Here is a 12,963-nt window from a genome sequence, read left to right on the forward strand (position 1 = left end):
TCCCTCGGAATGGAGGTGGAGGAACAGGGGTTTTGTGCTTTAAACCTGGAGAAGTTGTTCCTGAAAACACCAGAGAGATTCCCATATGGATCAGTTTCCTTTGTGTTTGTTAACTATAGTGGGGAGCACAATCTTGATGATCCACAAACATCAGGAATCTAATCTGTAAAACTGATTTTGGCCCTTACCAATATAGAAATGTGTCTAAATAGCACTGCCAATCATACTCACAAAGCTCCTAAATTTTACTTTCCCAAACCATGTATCAGTGTCTCCTGTGTTGCTGTGTTTTAAAATTGTCTTCATTCCATATCCCTGAGTTTGTGTGAGTTGAAGAGGAGCAGAAAAATACCACCCCAAAATATACCATTTTGGCATATTGATTATTTTGAACTGAAGTTATGATGAAATAAAATTTATATTTTAAGGCAAGACAAGAAAAAATTAAACATAAAATTCTCTCTCTGTGCTTGCTTGGGCCTCCTCCCTCCCTCTCTAATGTGCCGTGTGTGTTCGCATTACACATTAACCAAACTTCCTCAAAGATGGGAGTGCCTGCTCAACCATAAAGATCAACTTTCTTTTTTTCTTCTGACGCTAGCAGTGTAACTTCTTAAAAGAATATAGCATTCTTTCCCAGCTCTGTAGGGGGTCATGGTGACTTGCTGCTCACTTGTACGCTTTGTACGTACTTACCTGGACTATGTACCCTTGGTGAACTTTGTGTAAAATATCAGTATGTCATTTTGATGTATGATCCTTTGTCTCGAAAATGTATGTGACTATGCCTTTGACTTCGAACAGGCAGAACAGTTCTCAGAGCTTTCCGAAAATCTGCTTCCCAGGTTATAATCCTCAGTTTCGCTCAAATAAAATTCCCTTTTTTCTTCTTAACTTGATAGTTAATTGAATTTTCATTAACAGTTACTTAGGAAACAGCAATGCAAGAAGGACATTCTGACCGCCCTTTGTCTCCTTGAAAGCAGGAAGTAAATCTCGCATGTCAAAAGTACCCTCCCTGTACCAGGAGGGTAGAAGGCAACCTTAACACCAGAGGTAGGGAATTTAGGGCCAAGAAGGCTGTTTAAAGGAAACTTCTTACTTCACTAATTTACTGCCCCAAGGCCCAATTTCTTTGTCTTGTCAGTTCTTCAAATTTTTATTGTTTGTCTAAAAGGTATAAAAGCTGCCTGTTTTGGTCACTTGGGTCTCATATGTCTATGAACTCCCATACATATGAAATTAAGTTTATTTTCTCCTGCTAATCTGTCTTATGTCAATTTAATTATTAGACCAGCCAAAGAACCTAGAAGGGAAGAAAGGAAAAGTTTTCCTTCCCTACAGATCCTGGACATAATATCTTCAATACATGGAAGCACAATGTGTTACTGTGTATTTCAACTAGAAAAGTGTGCAAATTTTAATCACCCCAAAGGTGCAAGTATTCAGTGCAGTCAAAATGCCCTTCACCAACATTCATGCATTGCATATGTTTATGATTAACACCTAAGGGATGTACATATTTTGTCGGGGCACTTGGTATTATTTTCTTTACCCTGATTAACATTGCAAGGCAATTGGTTTTATGCAGCCCCACAGAATGTAGTAAATACTATCTGCAAAGAATATCCTGCTAAGCCTGTAGATACATATTTATTAAAAATCTGGGGAGTTCCCTGGTGGTCCAGTGGTTAGGACTGGGCACCTTCACTGCCGTAGCTTGGGTTCAATCCCTGGTCAGGGAACTAAGACCCCGCAGGCCGCACAGCCTGGGACAAAAGAAAAAAATTCTGGCCATGTGGGATCCTTGGGGAGCTGAGGATCCCTGCTACCCTTTGTGGTGCTCTCTTCCTGCTGCCTTTCCTGGCTGGCTTCCACCCCATCCCCACAGCAGAGCCTACATTAGTGTTTGGTTGAATAACTGTGAGCAAGGTGAATAACCAGGGGGGTGGTTATTAGAAGTCCTTCATAGAATCTGCCTATCATGGCTTGGTTCTTCCTTTTGTGTTTAATTGGGTCACAGCTAGAAACTGAAGTTCAAGTTTATAGAGTGTTTGAATAGTAATGAAATACATCCTATTGGGACTTCCCTGGTGGTCCAGTGGTTGAGAATCTGCCTTCCAATGCAGAGGATGCAGGTTCAATCCCTGGTTGGGGAACTAGGATCCCACATGCCACGGGGCAACTAAGCCCGTGCTAGAGAGGCCGAAACAAGAGAAGCCCGCGCACAGCAACTAGAGAAAGCCTGAGCACCGCAAGGAAGAGCCCGTGTGCCACAACAAAGACCCAGCGCAACCAAAATAAAAAAAAAAAAAAAAAAAAAAAACCTATTAGCCATTTAAGAAGGAAATTCTTCTTAAATCTTAAAACCAAATGACATGTTTAATATCTTATAATTTAGAGCAAACAAAAATTAAAGTACAATAATTTATTTTCCTCCTGAGACACTATATTAGTTACCTACTGCTGCAAAATAAATTATTCAAAACTTAGCTGCTCAAAACAACAAACATTTATTATCTCCCAGAGTGTTTCTGGCTCTGGGCCTCTCTAAAGGAGACAATCAAGTTGTCAACCAGGGCTGCATCATCTGATGGCTTGACTAGGGCTGCAGGATTCACATGAAACACGGCTCACTCGTACGGCTCTTGGAAGAGGGCCTCAATTTGCAGCCACATGGACCTTTCCATAGGGCTGCTTATGACATGGCAGCTGGCTTCCCCCAGAGCAAGTGATCTGAGCGAGAGAGCAACAAAGATGGAAGCTGAAGTGAGTTTTATGTCCTAGACCCAGTGTCATACACCATTACATCAGCATTACTCTATCAGGTAGAAGTGAGTCATGAAGTGCAGCCCACACTCAGGAGGAGAAAATTAAGCTCCACCTTTGGAAGGGAGGAGCATCAAAGCATTCATGTATGTGCTAAAACCAAAATTAAAATTAAATATTTTTTCAGGATTTTAAAAATCAAATACTGGAGTATATGGTATATACACTTTAACCATACTAGATAATGCTATTTTGATTTCCAAAGTGCTAGTACCCAACACAACATTGTAAATCAACTATACTTCAGTAAAAACAAGTGCTAGTACCAACTTAAGCTTTTACCAGAAATGTGTAAGAGTTCATGGAGCTGATGTGTTTGCTCTGAAAATGAAACAAACTCAGCTTGGGACTTCCCTGGTGGTCCAGTGGTTAAGAATCCACCTTCCAATGCAGGGGACGCGGGTTCAACCCCTGGCTGGGAACAAGGATCCCACATGCCACAGGGCAACTAAGCGCGCTGCAACTACTGAGCCTGCACCACAACTGGAGAGCCCACACGCTGCAACTACTGAGCCTGCAAGCTCTGGAGCCCACGCGCCACAACTAGTGAGAAACCTGCGTGCCGCAACGAAGAGCCCGCATGCCGCAACTAAGACCCGATGCAGCCAAATAAATAAATATTTTTTAAAAAGAAACAAACAAACTCAGCTTAAGGAAAGGAAATAGGAGTTGAAAGTCACTTCCTTGTTTGCAGAATCACCCACGTGTTTTCTTTTCTTCCTTTATTTTACTTTTATTCCATATACCTTGGCATTATAATTTTAGCATATACAGATAATGCTTCCTTTCAGTATAACCACATAGTATTATTTTATATGTTTGAAACATCCAGTAATAAGAATAAAGGAAGGAGGAGAGGAGAGAAGGAAGAAAGCAAGGGGGAAGGAGAAAAGACAAAAGAAAATAAAAGTAAAAGAAAGAAGAGGGGAAAAAAGGGAAAAAAAAGAAAGAAGAGGAAGAGAGGATTTGGAAATGAGTATAAATAACATTTTCAAGGTGAAAGGAGATCAAACAGATTTAGGCAATACCTATAGAACAATAGAGACTTAAGAGAGCTTTGTTAGTTATCTATTGCTGTGTATCAAACTACTTCTAAATCTTAGCAGCTTAAAACAGCAAACATCTATAGTTAGGCAGACAGAGAAAGACAAATATCAAATGATATCACTTATATGTGGAATCTTAAAAAAAATGATACAAATGAGCTTATTTACAAAACAGAAATAGGCTCACAGACATAGAAAACAAACTTCCGGTTACCAAAGGCAAAAGTGGGTGGGGGGAAGATATAAATTAGGAGTTTGGGATTAACATATACACACTACTATATATAAAATAGGTAAACAATGATCCAATAGATAGCACAAGGAATTATATTCAATATCTTGTAATAACCTATAATAGAAAAGAATCTGAAAAAGAATATATATCAATATATATGTATTTACTGAATCACTTTGCTGTACACTTGAAACTAACACAACATTGTAACTTAACTACACTTCAATTTTTAAAAAACCAAACATCTATCACCTCAAAGAGATAATACGAAACAAGCAAAATGGAACAGATGCTGGTAGGAGAAGTTGGATAAAGAGAAGGATTTTACAAGATGGAATAAGTAAACAGGTTGTTGGTATACAGATGGAAATTATTTTGTTAGTCCCAGTCCTCCAAGAAACAAATGCCAAAATAGGATTAAATTCAGCAGAATTTTATTAAACATCTGTCAGAGAATATGGAGAGGGAACCAGAAAAGATGAGAGTCAGCAGACCAAGATGCAACTCTGATCGAAAGTGATGGACAGAAGGAGAGGTTTCCTGGACTATCCAAGACCACCAAAAACAATCTAAGCGAAGTTAAGCAACGCCAGAGGGAGTCCTCAAGTCACAGTTGGTCATCAGAGGAGTCCCATGTCTCCCAGGAATGAGCCTCCCATAGTGTCCCTGCTGTGACCAGTTACTGTCTGGGAACAGCCCACGGGAAGCAGGGCCTCTGCACAAACGCTGCCATAGATTTCAGAGCACAGGAGCGTGGGCCCTGTGCCTTACCTGGGAGTGTGACCCAAACTTTCACACCTGATGGGTCTGGGCCTCTGGAAATCAAACACTTCTGTTATTGGACTTAATTACATCCCTCCCAACCAAATTCTTATGTTGAAGACCTAAAGACCAATGAGATTCTATTTGAAGATAAAGCCTTTAAGGAGGTAATTAAGGCTAAACAAGATCATAAGGATGGAGCCCTAATATGATAGGACTGGTGTCTTTATAAGAAGAGCAAGAGACACCAGAGATAGCCTTTTTTTTTTGGTTGGGGTGGTGGTGTGGCCATACCGAGTGGCTTGTGGGATCTTAGTTCCCCGACCAGGGATCAAACCCGGGCCCTCGGCAGTGGAAGTATGGAGTCCTAACCACTGGACCGCCAGGGAATTCCGTCTCTTTTTTTCAATTCCCCTGTGCTCACAGAGGAAAGGCTGTGAGAAGGTCACTGTCTGCAAGCCAGGAAGAGAGGCCCCACCAGACACTAACCCTGCTGGCATCTTGATCTTGGACTTCCAGCCTCCAGAACTGTGAGCAAATTAATTTCTGTTTTTAAGTCTCCCAGCCGATGGTATTCTGTCATTACAGCTTGAGCAGCCTTTCTCAGGCTGGGTTGCTGCATTTGTCTGTTCAAATTACAGGGAACGTGAGAGAACCAGGAAGCGCCCAGTCTACCACCACTTCTGAATGGATTCCTCCTGCCCTCATTGTGTGATAGTAGCTCCACCCCTTTCTGCAGATTAGGGTAAATTACTCCTGCCTCGAGAAGAGGGAACTCCTCTTCTCACCTGCTGGTCTCTGGGCACATGGAGTCCAGACTTCCCTGGTGGCAACAGTAATGTGTAGAGGTGTAGTTCCATGGTATCCTTGTGGTATACCTTATAAGAGTGCCCCTTTTGAGAACCAGGACCTCCAACCCTGTGGAGATGTGAAGGCAGGAAGTGTAAAATCCCCCAGTGGGTGATTGGAAGTAATGGTAAATGGAGTGACACCTGTTTCCAAACCTTGGTCCTGGACCCACCTTATTTTCCTATTGAGAACATGGCACTATATAAAGGTCTCTGATTTAATAATACACTGCATCCAGAAAGATGTAACCCCATCCCTTCAAGATGTTTCCTCAAAGCTGGAGCTTTAGTTGCATCTTCAGAAGGCCTGTCCAGCATTCTGTGTGGCCGGCAGCCCCTGGGTGGTGCAGATTGTGATATGACAGGTGGATCTCATGGTCATGGCCCAGCCTGCACCTCCTCCACTGTGAAGCTGGCCCCTGGTCAGATACTCTGCTAGGAGCAATTCTAAGTCTGTGCATCAGGAATTTCAATGGCCACCAGGTAGCGGTGCTGGCTAAAGTTCTGAGGACTGGAAAAGAAGATCCGTACATGGAATAGGTGTCTGTCCCAGTGAAGATGAACCTCTGGCCCTGCAAGGATGGAGGGGACAGAAAGCAAGTCAATTTGTCAATTAGCAGCTAGTTGGTCACTCAAGAGATAGTGCTATATCAGGGCCCGGTATTGGTCTCTAATGCTGACAAGTTGAACATTCAGGGGAAGGTGTCGGAATTCTAAAGTCAATGTTCACCTGCTCAATGTCCATGCCTCGGCTGAACAGGTTGGTAGCCACGAGAATTCACAGTTGAAAATCTTTAAACTGTTGATACTGAGAAAGCCTTTGTGAGAAAGGAAAGCAGAAAAATGTTGAAAGTCCCTTCTTTTAATGGCCTCTTTTCCTCGCAAGGACACAAAACATCTTCCCCATCTCTAACTCACCTCTCCTCCTGGGGCATCCCACAGTGGATGGCAATGGCTGGGAAGTTTTGCTCCACTAGGAGGCGGGCCAGGGCAATGCAACGCTGCACAGACCTCAAAAGGATCATTACGTGTTGGGTGGGGGGTGGCGGTGAGAATGAGGGGATGTGGGCTCCCAGGCAGGCTGCCTTAAACTCCTTGAGCTCCCAGCCACCCTTAGACGTGGCCCTGTCCACCAGAGGGCCCAGGAGCCAGCCCCACACACAAGTGTGCAGGCACTAGACCTAAGATTCCCAAGGCCCTGCAGTCCGAAACCCCTGGACCCAGCTCCACCCATCAGTGGGCAGGCACCAGCCCCAGGACACTCTGGGCCCCAGCACTATCCACCAGCAAGTCGATACCAGCCTCGGGACCAGCCTCACATACCAATCAGCAGGCACCAACACCAGAACCCACTAAACCTCAACTCCCCCCACCAGTGAATGGATACCACCCCCAGGACCACCACAGCCCTGAGTCTGACAGGGCAGGACCCAGCCCACCAACCAGCAGGGCGATGCCAGCCCCAGGTCCTGCTGGGCCTCAGTGCCATCCACCAGCAATACAACGCCAGTTCTGGGATACCTGGGCCCAGAAGCCAGAGAACCCAGGTCCTGGCTCTGCCAGCCAGTGGGCCAGCACTAGCCCCAGGGCCCAGTTTCACCCACTGGTGAGTGGGCACCAGCCCTGGGATCATCCGGACCCCAACCCCACCCACCAACAGGTGGACACTGGCCCAGGGACCAACACAGCCCCGCAGCCTGCATTGTCAGGACCCAGCCAACACACCAGCAGGCTGGCACCAGTCCCGGGACTTCCTAAGCCCCAGCCCTGCCCACCAGCAGGTCAACTCCTGCTCTGGGACACCTTGGACCCATCAGCCTGCTGCCCTGAGATCCAGCCCCATCCACCAGCAAGTTGACACCAGCTTTGGGACCCCTAGGGCCCCGCAATCAGAGACCCCAGGACCCAGCTCCACCTCCCAGTGAGCGGGCACAAGCCCTGGGATCCCCCATGCCCCGGCCCCACCCACCAGCAGGCCAACACCAGCTTTGGGATACCTTAGACTCCTCAGCCAGCCACCCCAGGATTCAGCTCCACTCATCAGCAGACCAACACTAGATCCAGGAACCCGAATCCACAACCACCCCCCCACCCCCGAACCTGGATCTGACCACCAGTGAGCCAGCTTTAGCCCCAAGAGCCCCTGGGATCCCACACAAGCTACCTCATGACCCAGCCCTGCCAAACAGCAGCCATCAGCTTCTGCACAAGGCAAGGCCTGGCAATCAACAAGACCAGGGGTCAGCCACGCCTACCAGACGGTCCACAGTAGTCAGCCCACCACAACAGAAGGACTCACACAGTCCACATAGGGGGCACCCCTAGAGCATATAGCTCTGGTGACCAGAGAGGAGTGCACAGCTGGGATGCATAATGTCTCCTACAAAAGGCCACTTTTCCAAGATCAGGAAATGTAACCAATCTATCAGATACATAGAAACAAAAACAGCAAGTTAGCCAAAATGAGGCAACAAAGGAGACTAGAAATCAACTACAAGAAAAAATCTGCAAGAAACACAAACACATGGAAGCTAAACAACATGCTAATGGATCACCGAAGAAATCAAAGGAAAAATTTAAAAATACCTAGAGACTATTGAAACAAAAACATAATGATCCAAAATCTATGGGACACACAGAACTAGAACAAATAATCCTAAAATTTATATGGACCACAAAAGACCCGAAACTGCCAAAGCAATCTTGAGAAAAAAGATCAAAGCTGGAGGTATCATGCTCCCTCATTTCAGATTATTCTGCAAAACTACAGTAATCAAAACAGCATAGTACTGGCACAAAAACAGACACATAATAAACTCACACATCTAGTCAGTTCATCTACAACTAAGGAGGCAAGAATATACAATGGAAAAAAGACAGTCTCTTCAACAAGTGGTGATGGGAAAACTGACAGCTACGTGTAAAAGAATGAGATTAGAAAATTTCCTCATACCATATATAAAAAAAAACTCAAAATGGATTTAAGACCTAAATGTAAGACCTGAAACAATAAAACTCCTAGAAGAGAAGACAGGCAGAACACCCTCCGACATAAATAGTAGCAATATTTTTTCAGATCTGTCTCCTAAGGCAAAGGAAACAAAACAAAAGCAAAAATAACCATGTGGGACCTAATTAAACTCTCATAAGCTCTTTTTTTTTTTTTTTGGTCACGCCTAGTGGCAGCAGTGAAAGCACCGAGTCCTAACCACTGGACTGCCAGGGAATTCCCAAAACTCATAAGCTTTTTTTTTTTTTTTAATATTTATTTATCTTTTTAGCTGCGCCATGTCTTAGTTGCGGCACGCCAGATCTTCAGTCTTCATTGTGGCATGCGGGATCTTTAGTTGCAGCATGCGGGATCTTTAGTTGCAGCATGCGAACTCTTAGTTGCAGCATGTGGGATCTAATTCCCCGACCAGGGATCGAACTCAGGCTCCCTGCATTGGGAACACAGAGTCTTAGCCACTGGACCACCAGGGAAGTCCCAAAACTCATAAGCTTTTTTTTAAAAAAATATTTATTTATTTATTTATTTTTGGCTGCATTGGGTCTTCATTGCTATGTGCAGGCTTTCTCAATTGCAGCGAGTGGGGGCTACTCTTCGTTGTGGTGCACGGGCTTCCCATTGAGGTGGCTTCTCTTGTTGCGGAGCACAGGCTCTAGGCGTGCGGGCTTCAGTAGTTGTGGCGCACAGGCTCAGTAGTTGTAGTTCACGGGCTCTAGAGCACAGGCTCAGTAGTAGTGGCACACGGGCTTAGTTGCTCCGCAGCATGTGGGATCTTCCCAGACCAGGGCTCGAACCCGTGTCCCCTGCATTGGCAGGCAGATTCTTAACCACTGCGCCACCAGGGAAGTCCAAAACTCATAAGCTTTTGCAGAGGAAATGAAACCATCAACAAAATAAAAAGACAACCTAATGAATGGGAGAAAATATTGATGTGACTGATAAGGGGTTAATATATAAAACATAAACAGCTCATACAACTCAACATCAAAAAACAAGCAATCCAATTAAAAAATGGTCAGAAGACCTGAATAGACATTTTTCCAAAGAAGACATACAGATGGCCAACCGGCACATGAAAAGATGTTCAACACTGCTAATCATCAGAGAAATGCAAATCAAAGCCACCATAAGCTATCACCTCATACCTGTCAAAATAACTATTATCAAAAAGTCAACAAATAACTAATGTTAGTGAGGATGTGGAGAGAAGGGAACACTTGTATGCTGTTGATGGGAATGTAAATTGGTACAGCCACTGTGGAAAAGAGTACGGAGTTTCCTCAAAAAGCTAAAAATAGAACTACCATATGGGGACTTCCCTGGTGGCACAGTGGATAAGACTCCAAGCTCCCAATGCAGGGGGTCCGGGTTCGATCCCTGGTCAGGGAACTAGATCCCACATGCATGCCACAACTAAGAGTTCGCATGCCACAACTGGGGAGCCCGTGTGCCACAACTAAGGAGCCCGTGAGCTGAAACTAAAGAGCCTGCCTGCCGCAACTAAGACCCAGCGCAACCAAATTAATTAATTAATTATTTTTAAAAAAGAAGATGAAAACACTCAATGCTCTGTGGTGACCTAAAAGGGAAGGAAATCCAAGGAATAGGGGATATATATATATATATACGTGTGGCTGATTCACTTTGCTGTACAGCAGAAACTAACACAACATTGTAAAGTAACTATACTCCAATTAAAAAAAAAGAAAATGAAAACACTAATTCAAAAAGATACATGCACCCCACTGTTCAGAGCATCACTACTTACAATTGCCAAGATATGGAAGCAACCTAAGTGTTCATCAACAGATGAATGGAATACTATTCAGCCATTAAAAATAATGAAAATTTGCCATTTACAACAACGTGGATGACCCTGGAGGGTATTATGTTTAGTGAAATAAGTCAGAGAAAGACAAATACTGTATGTTATCACTTATATGTAGAATTTAAAAAATAAAACAAACGAATGAATATAGCAAAACAGAAACAGCAGGTATAGAAACAAACTAGTGGCTACCAATGCAGAGAGGGAAACGGGGAGGGGCAAGATAGGGGTAAGGGAATAAGAGGTACAAACTGACTCGGCGGCGACCACTGAGCAGACCTTACTTTGCTGGCTCGCAACTCGCTCCGCTTCCTCTGCAGCCATGTCTGACAAACCCGATATGGCTGAGATTGAGAAATTCGATAAGTCGAAACTGAAGAAAACAGAAACGAGAGAGAAAAATCCACTGCCTTCACAAGAAACGATTGAACAGGAGAAGCAAGCGGGCGAGTCGTAATGAGGCGCGCGCCGCCAGTACGCACTGTACATTCCACGAGCATTGCCTTCTTATTTTACTTCTTTTAGCTGTTTAACTTTGTAAGATGCAAAGAGGTTGGATCAAGTTTAAATGACTGTGCTGTCCCTTTTCACATCAAAGAATGGAGAACTACTGACAACGAAGGCCGCGCCTGCCTCCCATCCGCCTGTCTGGCTGGCAGGGAAGGAAAAGAACTTGCATGTTGGTGAAGGAAGGAGGCTGGGTGGGACGACAGTGAAATCTAGAGTAAAGAGCAAGCTGGTCCAAGGTGTCCTGCGGGCTGTAAAATGCAGTTTAATCAGAGTGCCATTTTTTTTGTTGTTGTTGTTCAAATGATTTTAATTATTGGAATGCACAATTTTTTTAATATGCAAATAAAAAGTTTTAAAACCTGAAAAAAAAAAAAAAAAAAAAAAAGAGGTACAAACTACTATGTATAAAATAAATAAGCTACGAGGATGTATTATACAGCAAAGGAAAAATAGCCGTTACTTTGTAACAACTTTAAATTGAATATAATCTATAAAAATTTTGGATCACTATGTTGTACACCTGAAACTAACATAATATTGTAAATCAACTATACCTCAATAAAAATTTTTTCATTTAAAATAAATGCAAGGTTTCCCTGGTGGCACAGTGGTTAAGAATTTGCCTGCCAATGCAGGGGACACAGTTTCAAGCCCTGGTCCAGGAAGATCCCATATGCCACAGAGCAACTAAGCCCATGCACTACAACTACTGAGCCTGCGCTCTAGAGCCCAAGAGCCACAACTACTGAGCCCACGTGCCACAACTACTGAAGCCCGCGCACCTAGAGCCCATGCTCCGCAAAAAGAGAAGCCACTGCAATGAGAAGCCCACGCACCACCGCAACAAAGAGTAGCCCCTGTTCGCTGCAACTAGAAAAAAGCCCATGCACAGCAACGAAGACTCAATGCAGCCAAAAATAAATAAATAAAAATAAATAATTTAAAAAAAGACTACTAAACATAAATAAAACTTATTATATAAAGAAAGAAAGACTATTAGATACAGGAATAACAAAAATAAATATATACAGTAACAAATCTAGGTTTACATTTATCTATCTTCATCCCTTCATTTCCATGACTATGAGATCCACAGCTCATCCAATAGATTTGAACTGATCCAAATACCAGTCTTTTCTTTAGTTCTCACAGACGAACAAAGCCAAATCCACAGACTCTATTACAATTCACAGCTTAGGACTGCACACTACAAGTTATTGGATGTTAGTCCATTTTGGAGTTCATAACCTGAAATAGAAACTCAGATGGTTGGGACCTCCCTGGTGGTCCAGTGGTTAAGACTCCATGCTCCCAATGCAGGGGGCCCAGGTTCAACCCCTGGTCAGGGAACTAGATCCTGCATGCCACAACTAAGATCCCACATGCCTCAATTAAGACACAGTGCAGCCAAATAAATAAATAAAAACTCAGATGGTTGAAATGTCTAATTTTCAGGAAGGATACTTCGTTATTTGTGCATCATTTAGATTGCCTTACACAAGTTTCATTTATTTTCTTAACAGCTGCTAATCTTGCTTTTAATTTATAAATGTGGTTAGTTTCACTTCAATGTTGAATGTTGTGGGCTGTTTAATCGTATACTAGTTTCCCTTAACTGTAACAACAGTAGTTTGGGCCTCTTATGTCCCAATACGTAAGACTTTAGCCTGTGCATACATTGCAGTTCAAAAATGAACCATGTATAACCCTATCACTGAGAGACAAGAAGGAAAGCTTCTCTCTTCCAGAATTTTACAGGGATTCTCTTTTTCCACTGAAAAATGGGAACCTGCCAGCTAATGGGGAACGTGAGGTCTCTGACCTCATCTAAAGGTGCTTCAGCCTCTCAAGTTCAAGAACCACTGACCTGCAGGAAGGCCTTCCTCTCTGGTTCC

The 12,963-nt window shown here is 43.6% G+C and overlaps 1 protein-coding gene across 1 annotated transcript; it reads left to right on the plus strand.

Annotated features, from left to right (window-relative positions):
* Window positions 1–10,815: 10,815 nt before the first annotated feature.
* On the plus strand, window positions 10,816–11,453 carry LOC118903060 (thymosin beta-4). Its single transcript, XM_036867731.1, has one exon. It carries the CDS (start codon window positions 10,881–10,883, stop codon window positions 11,013–11,015), a length of 135 nt encoding a protein of 44 aa, XP_036723626.1. The 5' UTR covers window positions 10,816–10,880; the 3' UTR covers window positions 11,016–11,453.
* Window positions 11,454–12,963: the final 1,510 nt, after the last annotated feature.

The sequence above is a fragment of the Balaenoptera musculus genome, chromosome 11 (genome assembly GCF_009873245.2).
Source record: "Balaenoptera musculus isolate JJ_BM4_2016_0621 chromosome 11, mBalMus1.pri.v3, whole genome shotgun sequence".
Lineage (NCBI taxonomy): Eukaryota > Metazoa > Chordata > Mammalia > Artiodactyla > Balaenopteridae > Balaenoptera > Balaenoptera musculus.